At 47.6% G+C, this 15972-nt stretch overlaps 1 protein-coding gene across 6 annotated transcripts in view; it reads left to right on the plus strand.

The window, feature by feature from the left end:
• The window catches only part of PIP4K2A (phosphatidylinositol-5-phosphate 4-kinase type 2 alpha), a 131770-nt gene that overhangs the window by 19752 nt on the left and 96046 nt on the right, over window positions 1-15972 (plus strand). For 2 of the 6 annotated variants that reach the window (NM_001030971.2, XM_046921910.1), the window contains exon 1: window positions 11341-11610. The exons of 1 other annotated variant lie outside the window; for it this stretch is intronic. In NM_001030971.2, coding sequence (NP_001026142.2) covers window positions 11470-11610 — 141 coding nt within the window. In that variant the 5' untranslated portion in view covers window positions 11341-11469. Of the gene's footprint in view, window positions 1-10066; window positions 10191-11340; window positions 11611-11843; window positions 12041-15972 lie in introns of those variants that run through there. 3 more of the 6 variants (XM_025147179.3, XM_046921909.1, XM_025147181.2) reach the window with 2 other exon arrangements.

Consider the following 15972-nt stretch of genomic DNA (forward strand, 5'->3'; position numbering starts at 1 on the left):
AAGGAAGGGGACGGACTCTTTAGCAAGGACTGCGATGATAGAATAAAGCCAAATGTTTTCAAGCTCAAAGAGGGCAGATTTAGGTTAGATGTAGGGAAAAAATCTTCTACAGTGAGGGTGGTGAGGCCCTGGAACAGGTTGCCCAGAGAGGTGGTTGATGCCCCATCCCTGGAGACATTCAAGGCGAGGCTGGATAAGGCCCTGGGCAACCTGATGTAGCTGTGGTGTCCCTGTTCATTGCAGGGGAGTTGGACTAGATGGCCCTCAGAGGTCCCTTCTAACTCTAAGGATTCTATGATTCTATGCAAAAGTCTCAAATTCAAGACTGGCTTTTAGATGGATCATGCAAACTTGACAAATTTCATCTGGAAAGCATAGAAAAAAGTGACGACAAATTTAAGGACAATTTTCAGATTTTAAAACCCCACATGTAGTCACTGTGCATCAGTTTGGAGACACTCTGGGTCAGTGGCAAAGGTTATAGAAAACTGAGCATTTAATTGGTTCAGCCATCAACCCTAATCCACTTATCTTCATGTGTTAGCACATAGTACAGGGTTGAAAATTGTCACCTCCATCCTATATTCATCTTACATTTAATTGATCTATCCACTTCGTTAGCCTGCTGCCTAAATTCTTAAGGCATAGTTCTTAAAACAATTACACGTAAGAATAATTTGAGTTGCAGTACAGAAAAAACACTTTCTCCCATAAACTGCCAACTGCTTTAGTAATTTGTTAAATATATTTTGAATTTTTATCTTACTATATTAGTAATTATTATTGAAGTATTACTACTACTATCAATTCACAAGTGGTGTGCTAGTTGGAAAAACACTAAGAATTTAAAGGAAGGTCATTTCCTTGTGTACCAGCTGGGATAGATAGTCTATAGACAGCAGGTACTGCCAGGGAATGGTGCCCTGGGGACAATGGCTGCGGTACTTCACGATGTAATGAAGAAATGATCGGTGTAGTTTTCCATGAACGGAAGAGGGAGGATTGCATTTCCCTGCCCAGTTTGTTATTGCTGACCACAGCACGGACTTTACTATTTTCTGTGCTGACATTCAAATATTATTTTCGTCCTAAAAAACAGATAAATACAGAAAAGGTTACATGCATTTTTAAATAGCTCCTCATGCAGAAGTTGCTTGGAATTGGCTTTTTTTCCTACTTTTCCTTAGGGATTGTTAGAAGCAACAATATTTCAGACTTACCGGGATGCCTGGAGAAATACATCTTTCTCCTTGAGAGATTTGTTCCAAGCTAATAGCGCTTTCTGCCAGTGAACATGACTGAAGACAGAGCCAAGAGAAACCCGGTAGCTGACAGAAAATATCCCAGCAATGGATGAAGAAGCAAATGAATAAAATAATGAAGTGATAAGTCACACAAATTGTTTCTTTGCTCTGAGTGAAAGGAGAAACATGACAGTATCTGACAGAGCAGGTCACTTTGATGGCAGTCTTCCCGAGACCTACTGTCCCAGTAAAAGCTATTTGATTTCATTTATAAGGCACTGTTTGTTTCAAAAGATCAGTCTCATTCAAGCTTTCTCTGCTATTCCTTTTTAAACATCTATCTAATGCCTGCACCTCTGAGTAATTTTCTTGTCACAAAGAGCATGCAGAAGACGAAAGCAAACCCCCGCTGCTTCCTCCCTCCCTTTTCATTCTATTTCCTTGTTTCTCACACTCTCCTCCATTTCCCTTTTTGTCAGCTCTTTTCTGTGCCAGTCCTCCTTCTTTCTGGCTGGTGCACGCGTGTGTGTATGTGTCTGCATATTGTCACAATCACAAAGTGACAAGGAATAATACTTTCTCATATATTTTATAAATGGTGTCTTCACGCTATTGCTAGGTAGCCAGATAGCAACCCTGAAAAATAGGTTCTGCCCGCCAGTTAGTGGGAAGAACTCACCCGTTTGCCATATATGAGAAGAGCAAAAACCCCTCCTTTGCAATATTCAGCAGCCAAAATAATGGGAAACAAACACACAAATGCCAGGTTTCTCGGTTACATCTACTGAGTTTCCTTGGCTTTGGAAACAGGAGAGCCACTGTTTCTCTTTCCTCCCCCCTGCTTCCTGCAGGATCCCAAACTGAAACCGTGTGGTGAGCACACTGGGAGCAGCATGGAGATGGTCTCCTTCCCCACAGCAGAGCTGTAAGCATGTCTGGGTTTTATCTTTTTTTGTTGACACTTTTCTGTGAGTAAATACTGATTCTAAACAGAAAAGGGGTGTCTGTATCAGTCACTTTGGCATTGGTTCAGTGTCACCAATACTTTGACTTTATATTAAACGTAGCATTGAGGTCTTGAAGGCCTGGCTTGCTGTGTGGCAGCAGTTGAAGACATTTCTGAAGATCAAGCTCAACCCGGATGTTCAAGAAGCTGAAAAGCACGCTGCAACACATGAATATTTCATTCATAGGCATTCTTTATACATCTTTGCCTCAAAGCTAAGCAAAACCTCTTGGCTTCCTCATTGTACTGTTCCATGTAGGATGGAAACTGCATTTCTGCAAGGACCGTGCAGTGCCTAACAGCACAGAACTGACATTTATCTAAATAGGAAAACTCTTGCTGTGCTGCACTTACTCTGCAGTTTGCAAGCTTCTAAGCTGCCCTTTCTGCCTACCTTGAGAGGAAATGTGGTAGCAACCTCATTTGCAAATGCAGAAACAGTGACAGCAGAAGAAAGCTGCAGGGTTGTAGCACGTCTTCTGCTTCAGTTTTCTGCCACTCTTACCCTGCACAGCTCACCCATACATAACTGTATGGTTTAGAGAGAGCTTTGGGCATAAACATCAGTTTCTTGTCTGTCATTCCCATCTTTTTTTTCCTTCCCATTAGTTAATTAATCTCCAAGCCTACTTCATATGCAACTGACTTGGGAGATGTGTTGATGAACACTGCTAAGAAGTTTTCAGTGGCAGCGTCTAACAACCAAAGCCCTGTGTGCACACAGGTTGCACTCTTAACAGCTCTGATAATCCTCAGTAGCTCCCCTCATGCCAGGACTCTGGTTACAACATCAAACCACACATGCAGAAGTAGCAGTGCCTTATCACCTCCAGATCATCAGGAAACGCCACCCCCACTGCTACACGCATCAAAGAGAAAGGCTGGGGCAGAGGCTACTCTTCAGGCCTGGAATAGGTAGGGCTGTTTCTTTTAACCCACTCTTTAACACCAGAACAGGCAATGCACTGCAATCTCTCACAGCTGGAGGATGTCGTATGTGTGCAAAGGTGCTCTCATGGCACAGTTTCTGCTAAGAGCAGGAAACAGGCTACCCCCACTCGTACAGTTGTTGAGCGTAAACAACTGCAGTCACGCCTGCACTTGTGTAAGTGCTCATGTTAAAACGACGCTGCTCACGTACTTACAGTAAAGACCTGTGTAGATCAGGCCTCATACACATGTATTTTCAAATAAACCCGTAGAAAAGGGCAGAGCTTCCCTAAACAGAACCCAGCCCAACCCCCACCTCCCACAAAATGGCGGTGCTGCTGCAGCACAGTGCCACACACTGAGAACCTTTCTCTTTATTCTTGTCTACTGTATTTTATGCAGTTTCTTGGAGATTTGTTGCAATCTCGTGTCTAACCAACTCCTAAAGCATTCTCACTTCTGCTCTTGTGAACAGCAGGGAAGAGATTTAGTGAAAAAAACCCAGCTTTGAGGAAGTGACTTTTCTAATTTCCATTTTCTTACAGAATATTTCTTAGACAATGTGTATTGGAATGTAAATTGGAAGAACTTGAGGCGAGATTGCTTTTACATATGGTAAAAATTTATTTAGCAGAAGCATATCATATTTTACTGAACCCTAAATATTGCTTTTCTTTTACATTGTAGATATAAAATATCCTTAAAAGGAGGAATGTGATAGACTCTATTAAGGTCCCATTGCCAATTTTGTATTGATCAAAATAAAAACATATTACAATTGAGCCATAAGGAAGAAAGAATGCAAACTCACATCCATCCTGAAGAAGGCAAGATGGAGAATCTAGAGAAATAAGGTCAAGGAGCTCAACTGCACTTTCTGCAAGAGTTATGGACGGATTGCTCCTACAGGCCATTTCTAAACATGGGAGAAATAAGAGGGTGATTGGGAACAGCCAGCACAGAGTGATCAAGGGCAAATTATGCCCGAGCAACCTGATTGCTTTCTGTGATGAGATGACTTGTTCAGTGGTGGAGGGAGGAGCACTGTATGCTTTGATTCTAGTAGGACTGTATTCTTTGATACAGTCTCCCATTATCCCCTTAAAGCCAAATTAGTGAGATATGGATTGTGTAAGTGGATGATAACATGGGTCAAAAATCAGCTGAGCCACTGAGCTCGAAGGGTGGTAATCAACAATGTGAAGCAGAACTGGTGACTGGTCGTACAAGTGGCATCCCTCAAGGATTCCTAGTGAAGATAAAACTGTGTAATATCTTTATTCATGACCTGAATGGTGGGATGGAGTGCACTCTCAGCAAGTTTGTAGATGCCATTGGAGGGAGCAGCTGCTATGCTAGGAGGACAGGGCTGCTGTTCACAGGGATTTGTTCCAGAGATGGGAAAGAGATGGGAGATCTCTTCCCAGAGATGGGAAGAGCCACAAACAAGACGGAGCATGGGGAATTCCTATCAGAGATAGAGAAAAAAGACAGGGGTGGCCAAATACTGGTAAAGTTGCAAGACTTCCTTCCTTGGAGATTTCAGAACACGAATTGACAAGATATGGAGCAAGCTGATGCGTGGTGATTGCTTTATTTAGATGCCATACATGGGAGGCCTGTTTTTCACAAATACTGTGCCACCACAGGTTCAGGATTCACTTGGGTTTGTCATCGATCAGGGTCTTCATACCTGGTGCTTTCCATCCAAAGCAGAGGCATCCACTATTGAAGGATGTTTTTGTAACTTAAGCTTTGAAAATACCGTACCTTATTTTCCCCACTTTCACATTAGTTCTCTAGGACTGTGTCTCGCTATTGGCATTAGTGGGACTTTTCAACGTCTTCAGAAGAAAAATATCAGAAAGCTATTTAGCAACACTGAAACAGGGCAAAAAGATACCCTTCTTTTAAAACAAAACCCTTAGTAATAGTGGCAGCTGTCTAAATTAGAACATGTGGGAACCACCGCAGTTCTTTAACAGTTCATCACCTATGGTAGTTCCTGTGAGTAACCACAGCAAGCAAGAAACTCTAAAACGGCACATACTAAGGAAGCTGTGTTTCTCAGCTAGAAATTGATAACGCTGCTGAAGTGCTGTAGCAGGAAGGAAAACGTCTCTGAAATTTTACAAATATTAAAAATACAGCTGTTGGAAAGTGGAACTTAATCATGCTACCAAATAAGATGAGTTCTGCACCAAGCAGGACCTGTTAAAAGATGTGCAGTCAAAGAAAGTAAATACTACGTTTTGTTTCTTAAATATGTTTAGAATGTGTCTTTATGTTTAAAGGTTATTAAAGCTAGATACGGGAAGCACAAAATCTTTTCAATGAGAAAAAAAGTAGTTTGAAAAACATCAGCTTTTAGACAGACACAAATATGATTAATGGATTTATCAAAATACTATACTGAATGTCGGTCAAAATACAGTTCAGGCTGAAGAATGAACAAGAAGATGTATATACAGAATGTCCTTATTATACACTTTCAATCTTGTTCATAAGATGCCACAATTTTGGTAACGGAATCTATCAATCTTTATCTTTTTGCTGGTCCAGATTCTCTACCCCTAAGCTGAAGCAGCAGTGCCCAGGGGCAGTTCTGAAACTACCCCTGATAAAATAGAAGCTTGGATCAACTGGGAGACTTCAGAAAATCCCAGGTTCTTCAGGAAGCTGCACATCAACAACTCAAGTAGTCACCATGAACCTAGAAAGGGTTAAAAGCTTTTGCTAAATAAGAAGGAAGAGGTTAGCCCTTAAAGACTATATAAGCTGCAAAACCTGGCAGTTGTGGCTTGTTAAACTGCTGGGAGGTGGAACTGACGGCTGTGCTGCCTAAGTGGGGAAGTCATAAAAGGGAAGCAGAGGGCCCCAGAGGGAGTGGGATAGCTGAGTTTTAGTGTTTCTCTCACTAGGGGGAATTTACTTTGTTTGAACTAAAATGGGCATGGCTACTGCTAGATGCTGATCACAGTAAGGCCTTTAGTTGGCTTGTTTATGGAGAGTCAAACAAGGTGAGAAGAAGCTGTCCTGGCCTCCATTGCATTTAGGGTGGTGACTAAAGAAGCTACCTCTGGCTGTAATAATTCCCTAAGCCTGCACAGGAATGAGCTGTCTCCTTTTTTTCGGCCCATCCTGCTCCCCACCCCCCCCCCCAAAAAAAAGCCCCAAAGCATCACTTAGGACAGATGCCTGATCCCTAATTGGGGCTGATGGCCAATTTGTAGGCCTCTGGTTATGCCTTATGCTTCCTGTTGAGAAACAAAAGAAAATCGGTAATGCTTAAAATGAAATGTCAGAATCTTTTCTGCTTAAGGAATTATTGCACTGATCTCTGTAAATTAATTTTAGCTTTGCATTTTAAGTTACGTTCCGGAGACTGTTTGAAATCCTCTGCAATGATGTGAAATTCTGTGGACCCCCTCACTCTTGGTGGCACGTCCAAAGGCTGGCAGGCATCGCCTTCTGCATGTAAGCGTATAGAGCCAGTAATCATTTCCACACATACATTGGATGTCTTCTTCTAAAATCAGAGCAGTTAAGGAGTCTGCATATTAAGTAGTTGATAGTTACTGCTGATACTAATAGAAAATAGTTCTCCTTTTCTGTTTTTAAAAGAAATGAGATGTTTTGTCTACAAAATATGTGGGCTGCTCTTATTATTTTCATCATGTCTTTAAGATGCGTTCTTTAAAAAAGCAGCAGTATTTCAGAACGAGGGGTGAGATTTAAAGCAGCCCAGCTCGGCTTGAAGTGACATGTGCTCAGACCAATTTAGAGAGTAATGGAACAATTTATGAGGCTGCCTTAGCTGAAATTAGTTTCTGTGGCAGTTGGCCCAGGGAAACTCTGTGGGCCTTCTGTTCTTTGCAGCTGCAGAAAATAATTGTAAAGGGGAATATTACCTTCCAGTAGCTAGGCAAAGCCTCAATTACAAACTGTGATATCCCTTCCCTTAAAAGCAGAGACCTGACTCACCGCTAGGATTGCTCTTAATGACCAGTGAAACAAAAACCAAGTCGTTCCTATACAGGCTGGAATAAAGTGTCAAATTAGAAAGCATTATGTTTAGACAATATCTCCTAATAAAAGGCTAAACAAAACTTTGCTGGAGGTACCAGGAAGAGTAAATAGCCTTTAACAGCAAGCTTGCTCATCCCAGGCTTTTCTTAAATGCTAATGTGAGGGCTAGCACCCAAGTTTCAAAAGACAAGCCTTCATTAGCATGGTCCTGCTAGCTCATTTTCTACTTTGCTTTCCCCTGCCCACCAGCTCCAGCTGAGCATCTTGTAGCAGATGTAGGAAGGAGGAATTTTACCAGTGGCAGAAAACAATTTATACAGACATGACAAAACAAAATAGTTTCATCTCCACCGGAGCTTCTAAAAACTGCTCAGTGCTGCTGGCAATAGTAAACTGCTTCACCAGAAGCTGAGTATATTCAGCTTAGTCCACCGGTGACAGCACACATTTAACAAAGTTCCCAAACACCGTGAATTGACCCTGACCGTGCCCTCCTATTCAGTCCTTACACTGTTCAAAAGCTTTATATTCAGCCATCAAAAAGTTCTGGACACACTGAAGGAGTCTCAAACACTGTAAATCTGTGGGGGGTGGATTTCTTTAAAGTCAAGTGGGAAGTGCTGCTCAGGACTCGACATGTGCAGTAACTCAGAGAATGAACCTCCTGTTTTCAGAAACCAGATTGGAACCTACAGATCCTGACTTACAATAGAACATGAATGCAGCTGTAGAGCTGCACTGACCAAGAGAGACCTCTGCAGAGGCATTACAGGCAGCATGCGCTAGGTTTGGTTTTAGCTCTGAAGCTTTCAGTACCATCCCAGAATAGCTTTCATCTTCCACTATTGTATATGCATCACGAACTCTGATCGGCAACATATACTGGCAGCGTCATATTATAACAGAAAACACCAACTTCGTCAATGGACTGAAATAAAACTATTCTGCTTGGTGGTCCTGGTCTTGGCATGGAGCTGATGTGAGTGCTAGGGTCAGTGCTGGTGAAAAGAGGGAGCCCAGAGCTCCAGCTGGAAGGGAGCTTGAAAGCTTTCACTGGAGGAAAGGCAGAACCACAGAGATAAATGGGCTGCAAGAACACGTAGGTGTTTGCACAGGCTGAGGGGCTTAGTCTAAGGCTCAGCATACTGTCAGGGGTAGGGCGAGGTCTGAGGCTGTGGTTAAGAGAAGGAGAAAGCCAAGAGCTGCAGCCGGCTGGGGGCTAGAAAGCGGCTGTCTTAGGGAGGTGTAGGCTGCAAGGAGAACTTGGCCACAAGAACTTCTTGGTGCAGGCACTGGCAGGGGCGCATGACCAAGGCTGTGTGAGGGTTTGTGTGAGGGTTAAGGTTAGGGCTGAAAGAGGGAGCCTGGAGTTGCATCTGGGCTGGAGCTAGAAAGGAAACTTGGAAGAGAAAGGGCACAGCGTAGAGAAAACATGGCAAAAGGAACGCGTTACCATGAGCTCTGGCTGGGAGTCCTGGTCCTTAGGTCTGTGTTAAGCCTAGCATTCAGGCAGGGACAGCCTAGAGCTGCAGCTGGGTGCAGGGAGCGTGCCAAAGGAAGAGGTGGACTTTGAAAAGAACATGGCTTTGAGAAGGTTTTGATGCAGGCACTGGCTGGGGACCCTGGGCGGAGGCTGAGCGTAAGACCAGGCTTATTCTCAGGATTACTGCTAGGGCTGGAGGAAAGGGAGAGCCCAAAGTTCCAGCTCAAAGGGTGTTAAAAGGGAAGTCTAGGATGTAACAACTTTTCAGGGGAATCTTTTACCACTTTTATCCTCTGATAAAACACAGTCTTCCTTGGAAAGGCTTCACATTCGCAGGAAAGAGCTCTTCAGAATCTAGGCTGAGGAGACAGCAAAGTCTCCCAAAAGAAAGAAAAGAACAACTTCTTGCCCAAGACTCCCCTTCCCTACAATAAACCTACCAAAATATTTGTTGCAAGTTACACACTTAAAAAGCAAAACGCTCCACTATATGGATTTATTCTGGAAAGAAGATGAAAGACAAATGTGCGACAGATGTCACATCGATGCATGCAGTGTTGCACAATGATCAGATGTCACGTTCTAAGCATAACGTAAGGAATAAATGGGCACTGATCTCTTCTAAAAATCTGACTTCCAATCTATATTTAGGCATCTGAGTGACCTGCTTTGAGTCACAGGTGCTGACTGTTCAGCTGCTTCCATTGACTGCAGAACAGTCAGGAATTTTTGTTGTTAAGATTATTATTTTTTTCAAGACCAAAGGTTACCATTTAGAATCCCTCTGTAACTCCTAAATAAATTCATACTCCAAAAATAAAAATAACCAAAAGTGAAATATAGCATCTCTGTTCTCAGTAAGCTGAAGAAAAGAAGACTATATAACAAATGCAGTTAACTGCTTCCGTGCAGAAGAAAGAGAAAGTGCTACCAGTATAGATGACTTTGCTACTGCAATTGCAACAGCCAAAAAAGAACAGAAGAGATGAGGCACTTAACACTGAGCTTGGTGCAACAAGGCTCTCAATCCATGAGCACCTGTGCTGGGGGAAAGGGGGCCCTGAGTGCACCTGCAGACCCTAATGAGCAGCCTCAACTGGGAGGACCAGCCCCAGCCTCTGCCCAGGACTTCTATTTAAGCTCAGAGATGGAGTTAGGCTTGTTCTTTGCCTGAGCTGTGCTGTGGGTGTATTTGTAAACTTGTCTTTTAGGTCATTTTGGTCCTTCTCCAAATGTAGCTTGCTTCTCCAGATGGACCTTGTGCTTATGCTGTGCCTTTCTGGATGGCTCTGGTTCAGTGCCTTTATGGGACTGCTGATGTGTGCTGGCCCCTGCACCCAACCTTTATGACATCAGGTCCCCCTGGTGAGGGCCCTGCCCAGACTGGGACAGCCATGAGCTCAAGTTTGTCTGTCCAAACAGAGCAGCCCTGCTGCTCCCTGAAGGTCACCTTGCTTCAGGATCAGCCTGCGCATGCAGCCAGGACTACAGCAGACAGGTACATCTGGGTAGTTAAGAAGTCAGTGGGGGGCCTACTGTAAATGCTGTGTGTGCTCAAGGAAGGGTAACTGGGCTGGTGAAGGGTCTAGAGCACAAGTTTAATGGTGAGTGGCTGAGGGAACCGGGATGGTTTAGTCTAGGGGAGGTTTGGGGAGACCTTATAGCCCTCTACAACCTCCTAAATGGAGGCTGTGGTGAGGTGGGGGTTGACCTCTTCTACCAGGCAACAGCGATAGGATGAGAGGGAATGGCCTCAAGTTATGGCAGGTTCAGGTTGGATGGTAGAAGTTCCTTCTCAGAAAGTGGTGGTGCATTGGCACAGCTGCCCAGGGAGGCGGTGGAGTCACTGTCCCTGGAGGTGTTGAAGAGCTGTGCAGATGTGGCACTGAGGGATGAGGTCAGTGGGTGTGGTGAGGGTGGGTTGGGGTTGGACTGGGTGATCTCCATGGTGTTTTCCAACCTTGGTGGCTCTGTGATTCTCCATTGTCTCTGTGTTGGCTCCAGTGCAGCCGGGGCTGCCCAGAGGCCCCCCTGTGTGTGAGGAGAAGTGTGTTTTGTGCGCCATGTTTCTAAGCTGGGTATGCGGCCCCTGCAGGGTGTTGTGTGGCACTGAGCACATCCTGTGCGGTCACTGAGCCCGCTCAGAAACACTGCCCAGTTTTGGCTTTGGGTACAGCTGGGCGAACGCAGCCTGTGGGGTGCACAGACTTCACCGAATGGTTAAACTGCTGCTGTCTGCCGGAGAGTGATATTTTCAGAGAGAATGTGCTTTCTGTCAGCCAGGACAGCTCAGCTTGCAGGCTGGGGCTATGTCAGGAAACGGTGCGCAGCGTCCCGTCTCAGGTCGTTTCCCGAGGCGTCCATTTACGGGGGAGATGTGAGCCGTTAGAGCGGCGGGGACGCTTCGGGATCCATTTCCAACCAGGAAACCGCAGTAAGCGCTGCCAGAGGCGGCTCTCCGACGTTCGCCTCACAGCGCTGAGGGCACGGCGCAGGCGCGAGCCCGCGGCGCGTGCGCAACGCGGCGCCGAGAACCGAAACTCGGCGCCCGTTCCCGCGCCGGCCTGGAGGGGCGGAGCGCCGCCGTGCGTGGCGGGGGCGGCTCCCCCGCGGCGGGCGGGGCCGCGGCGCGCGAGCGGGGCCATTTCGGCGCGGCAGAGGCCGGGATGCGCGCGGCGTCCCGCGGCAGTCAGTCCGCCCGCCGCCGCGCCGAGCCGCCCGCGGGGCTGCCGTGCTGAGCCCGCGCCCGCCGCGCCTCCCGCCCCGCCTCCCGCGCCATGGCGGCCCCCGGCACCGTCGCCTCCGTCATGGCGAGTAAAACCAAGACCAAGAAGAAACACTTCGTGGCGCAAAAAGTGAAGTTGTTCCGGGCCAGCGACCCGCTGCTCAGCGTCCTCATGTGGGGGGTGAACCACTCGGTAAGCGGCGGGACCGGGGGGCGGCGGTGCCGCGGTGCCCGCGGGCGGCGGGAGCTGCTCCGGCCCCTCCCGGGCGGCGGTGCGGAAATGCACTGCGGTTCCCTCCCCCCCTCCCCCCCCCCCCCCACCAAAAATTGCGAAGCGACGATGGTGGAAGAAACGCATCGCGCAGCGAACTTCCCCGTCCTCCCGCGGCGGGCTCCGGCGGGGCGGTGCGCGGCTCCGCTCCCCGTTCCCTGCCCGCCCGCGCCCGGCGGAGCGTCACATGGCCGCGGGCGGCGGTGCGGATCGGAGCGGCGGGGTCCGGCGGTTCCCGCAGCCCTTCTGCCGCCGGCGGCCGCGGAGCCCAACTCGTGCGCTGCGCCCGCCCCGCTGCGGAGCCGCCGTCTCCAGATGCGTCCTCGCGTCGTTCCGTGCCGGAGCTCTACGGGTAGTTGTCAGCGTGCGCTTTAAACGAGGCCGGTTTCGTAGAGGCGATGCGTCGCCTCGACGTTGCCTTTGTTTCCTACCCGTCCAAACCCGCCGCCTCTCTTTGTGCGCGGTTCGGCGGTGCGGGCGTCGCTGCGGTGGGGTGACGACCCCGCGGAGGCGGTGGCGCAGCGCTGCCGGTGGGTCGGTGTGAGCGGCGGCATCCTGCGGCACGGGCCGGGAGGGAGCGAGCTGCTTAAAGCCTCTGCTTGTGGAAGTGCACGGCGTGCCGCTCGCCGGAATTCGGCCTGCAGGATCCTCTTGTCCCTTCAGAACGCGCGTGATTATTTTATAGGGGCATCTCCTAGGCAGAGCTGCCGGAGGGCAGCGGGCCGGTGACACCGGGCTGAGGTGCTGCTGGATGGGGCAGAGCTGCTGCTGGAGCAGAGCCCGCCGTGCTGTGTGCGGCAGCCCCAGCTGTTGCCGTGTGTCTGCCGTGGGCGCAGCGGTGCTCACCGAGGGAAGTCCCGTGCCCTCTCCAGGGTTGTGCCTGATAACAAAGCAGACAGGGATCGGCACGGTGCTGTGTGTGGTTCCCACCGTCCTGCGCTGCTGTGGAGCACGCGGCCCTTCCAGTTGGAAGATGTCATGAAGGCACACTGCTCTGTGTGTGTGAAGCTAAAAGTGGCAAATGGAAGGCCTGGAGTTGGTGGGAGGGGTGGAAGGGCAGGGCAAGCTGGGGAGTGTGATAAGCTTGGAGAGATGCGAGTTTGCCTTCTTATGAAGGAAGGTGGTAGGAAAGTGTGTGCTGTGGATGCTCTCTGATGTCCTCACCTTGCAGCAAGGTGTAACCATGAGTGATGCTTTGGGCCCTGTGGAAGCTGTCCCTCCCCCCGAGTCAGGGAGCATGCAAAATAACTCGCTGTGTCCAAATCTAGGTATCTCTTTGGCTAGGAAGGCTGCATTGAAGTGCTGCTGGATCCCAGGTTAGGTGCTCACCCTGTCGGTGTGTAACACTGGGTGCAGCAGTGGCTGACGGATGGAAATGAGTTCTTGGTGTGATGGGAGCAGCTCCGGTCAGAGCTTCGTGCAGGAGAAGCACAGAGCACCTATGTGCATTCATTGAGGTCTGGAATTAGGCACGCTTATGTTTCTTAGCAAAATAAACAGAAACCCAGAAGAAAAAGTTAGACTAGGAAATGAGCATAAATTATAGTTAATGATGATAGTAATTAAATCAACTTAGGACATAGTACTCATCTGAAAAACCTTACTTAGGACTGCTTCCAGAGCTGCGTGCAGCAGCTAATGAGATGGTCTCTGAGCCTTAAAGGCTTGGGAATAAGGATGTGCAGAAGGAGTGGGTCTGAAACGTGGCTCCTGCATCTCAGCAGAATGTGGCATACAGTGGAATAAAGCAGTGGGTGAAGGCACAGTGGGAAAAGCAGTTTTTTTCTGTAGGCTTTTTGAGTGTAGGGCCGGAATGCTGACACACTTGATGGCCAAGTTTTCAGTTTAAAATCCAAAGATCATCCAAGTGTGAAGAAGAGCCATATAAAGAAACTGTGACAAGAACTGTTAACCTATCCCTCCTGGAAGGAAATATGACCCTAGAAAGGGGAGTGTTGTGCATCAGCATCACAAAGAGATAAGGCTTACAGCAAGTGTGTGAGTTCCTAATGAGAAGGTCTGCAGGGAGGTGTGCTCCACAGGGCTCCCAAACACAGCACCTCCTCCCCAGCAGGCTGTGAGGAAATTGCTTTGGTGGCTTTTGAGTAGGAGGGACATAGAGATGGCAAAATCCTTCTTGGGATTGCAGTCAGGTTCAGGAATAACTTCAGAGGGCACCTGAGGGAAAGCAACGTGTAAATATTGCTCAGATCCTAAGGAGCGTGAAAATGTGCTCACGTGGAGAGCAAGGCATTCACTGTTTTGGTATGCTGAAAGATGCTGTTACGAAACTTTCACCAAGTGAGATGCCAGAAATGAAAGGCAGGCTCTGCTTTCTGCAGCCCCTTGTGGTTGTCCTGCTCCCAGCATCGGTGGGTCTGCTCTCTCACGTTGTCTGTCTGCTTCTGTTAGGAGCTGGTGAGGAAGGCTGGGAACCTGCAGGAAGCTGGGCGTAGCTCCTTCCCAACATACCACCCCCAAATATGGGGAAAATAAAATCACAGAGATGGATTTTAGCTAACTAGTTCTGAGGTAAGGAGGGAGGTGGTGGAGGCCTCGCCTTCTGACTGTGCTTAGTGGTTAGCACAGAAGGGAACAAACGCCTGGTGAAGTTCTTGAGAATAATGGATGGATGTGCAAGTTTATATATAAAAAAAAAAGGCACTAAAACTCAGCCCCTGGAATCTGTAATCGCCATCTGTTTCGGGATGATTACAAGCTGATCTAAACATTTACCAGCGCTTGACTTTGCAGTGGCACTTGCTGCCTAATGAGCGAGTGGAGCAATAAGAATGCGTGGATCAAATGCCTTTTTTCTCCCCCAGCATATTTGAAGAGTATACGCTTTCTGATGTGCTTTCCGTGGGTGAAGAATTCAACAGATAATCAACTCCAAAATTGCCTTCAACTGCTTCCATGAGGCACCCTGAAGCCTGATGCTGCCGTTGCACTCTCGGCTGTAATCTGGCTTGATCTTTTTAAGAAAAGTGGAGCAACACGAGGACAGCATAATGAAAGGAGCGAAAGCTATGGAGCTCTGCTGTCTGCCAGTGTGACATCTCTACTGTTAGAGCTGGACATGGGGAGGGTGAAACCAGCGTGACGGGGAGCTGCGGCTTTCCCCCTCCTGCGTCCTGGTATCTGTGCCATCGCATCAGGAAACCTGTAGTTCTGCAGAGATACAAAAGAATTACAGGATAGGTTATGCCCTCTAGAGTAAAAAACTATTGGCTTATGTTTATCATAGCTAAGAAACCGCACAGCGTTTGCTACTGGTTCTACATCTGGTGAACTCAGTGCGCTCGGGTGACTTCTGACTCCAGCTTTTTTGTGTACTTTTAAATGATAGAGCAGTTAAACCCTGAGGATATGGAATAGTGGGGCTGATTCATGGCATCGGCTGGGAGCTGCAGAAGGGCAGGGCTGCCCATGGGTAATGCTGTCAGCTCTGTGGCTGTTTACATTAACGCAGAGCATCACTGCTGCAAATGCGCTCCGATAGCTGTTTTTCAAAGCGAGTGAGGCAAAGTGATAAGACTCGAGTTATTGATCTTACAGTCAACTCCAGGTTTTTAACAGCGAGCTGGGAAAAAACCCTCCTTATTAAGTGTTTAATGGAGGTGGTGGTAGATTATGTGGGAGAAGGCACTTTCTAAGAAGCAGTGAGGAACAACGTATTAAAAAGCATTGATTACAGCAGAGCAGATAATAAAGCAATTAAAACTATTTTTGAGAATCATCTGGGCGCTCAGCCCAGATGTTTGTATATAGAAGGAAGTAGAATGGGAAAAGCTACTTACTGAGGACGTGGTTCTTCTTTGGGTGTTAAGCTCTGTGTTGCTGTGGAAGTCCACTTAATGTGTTTTTTGTCATCTGCGTGGACAGACTCTACTAAAAATACAAATTGCAAATATTTATTGTGATTGGGTTAAAGGTAGCAAGTGGTTGTACATGAAATAAGGGCGGGAGTGCTATTTCATGTGGCTGTCCTCCGAACTACTGGAAGGGAAGCGTGCAATAGCTGCTGTTTGGGGTGAGACAGGAAGAGAGATGGAAAGAGATCTCGCAGCAGTTTCGAAACCGCTCTGTAGTTTCTTCCCCTCTGCAAAGTGAGGCGCTGCAGAAGCGAGGAGGTTCTTCTGCCGATGTGGTTTTGAAACTGAGTTTCATGAACTGCAACAAGGAGGGCTGGATGATGTTCAGCAGAGCAAACGGGCAGCGCGGATTGGTTTCGCTGACTCAGCTGAGTCATCTTATTTGAGTATCGTGATGGCCTGAAAGAAA

This window comes from Gallus gallus, chromosome 2, assembly GCF_016699485.2.
Source record: "Gallus gallus isolate bGalGal1 chromosome 2, bGalGal1.mat.broiler.GRCg7b, whole genome shotgun sequence".
Taxonomy (NCBI): Eukaryota; Metazoa; Chordata; class Aves; order Galliformes; family Phasianidae; genus Gallus; species Gallus gallus.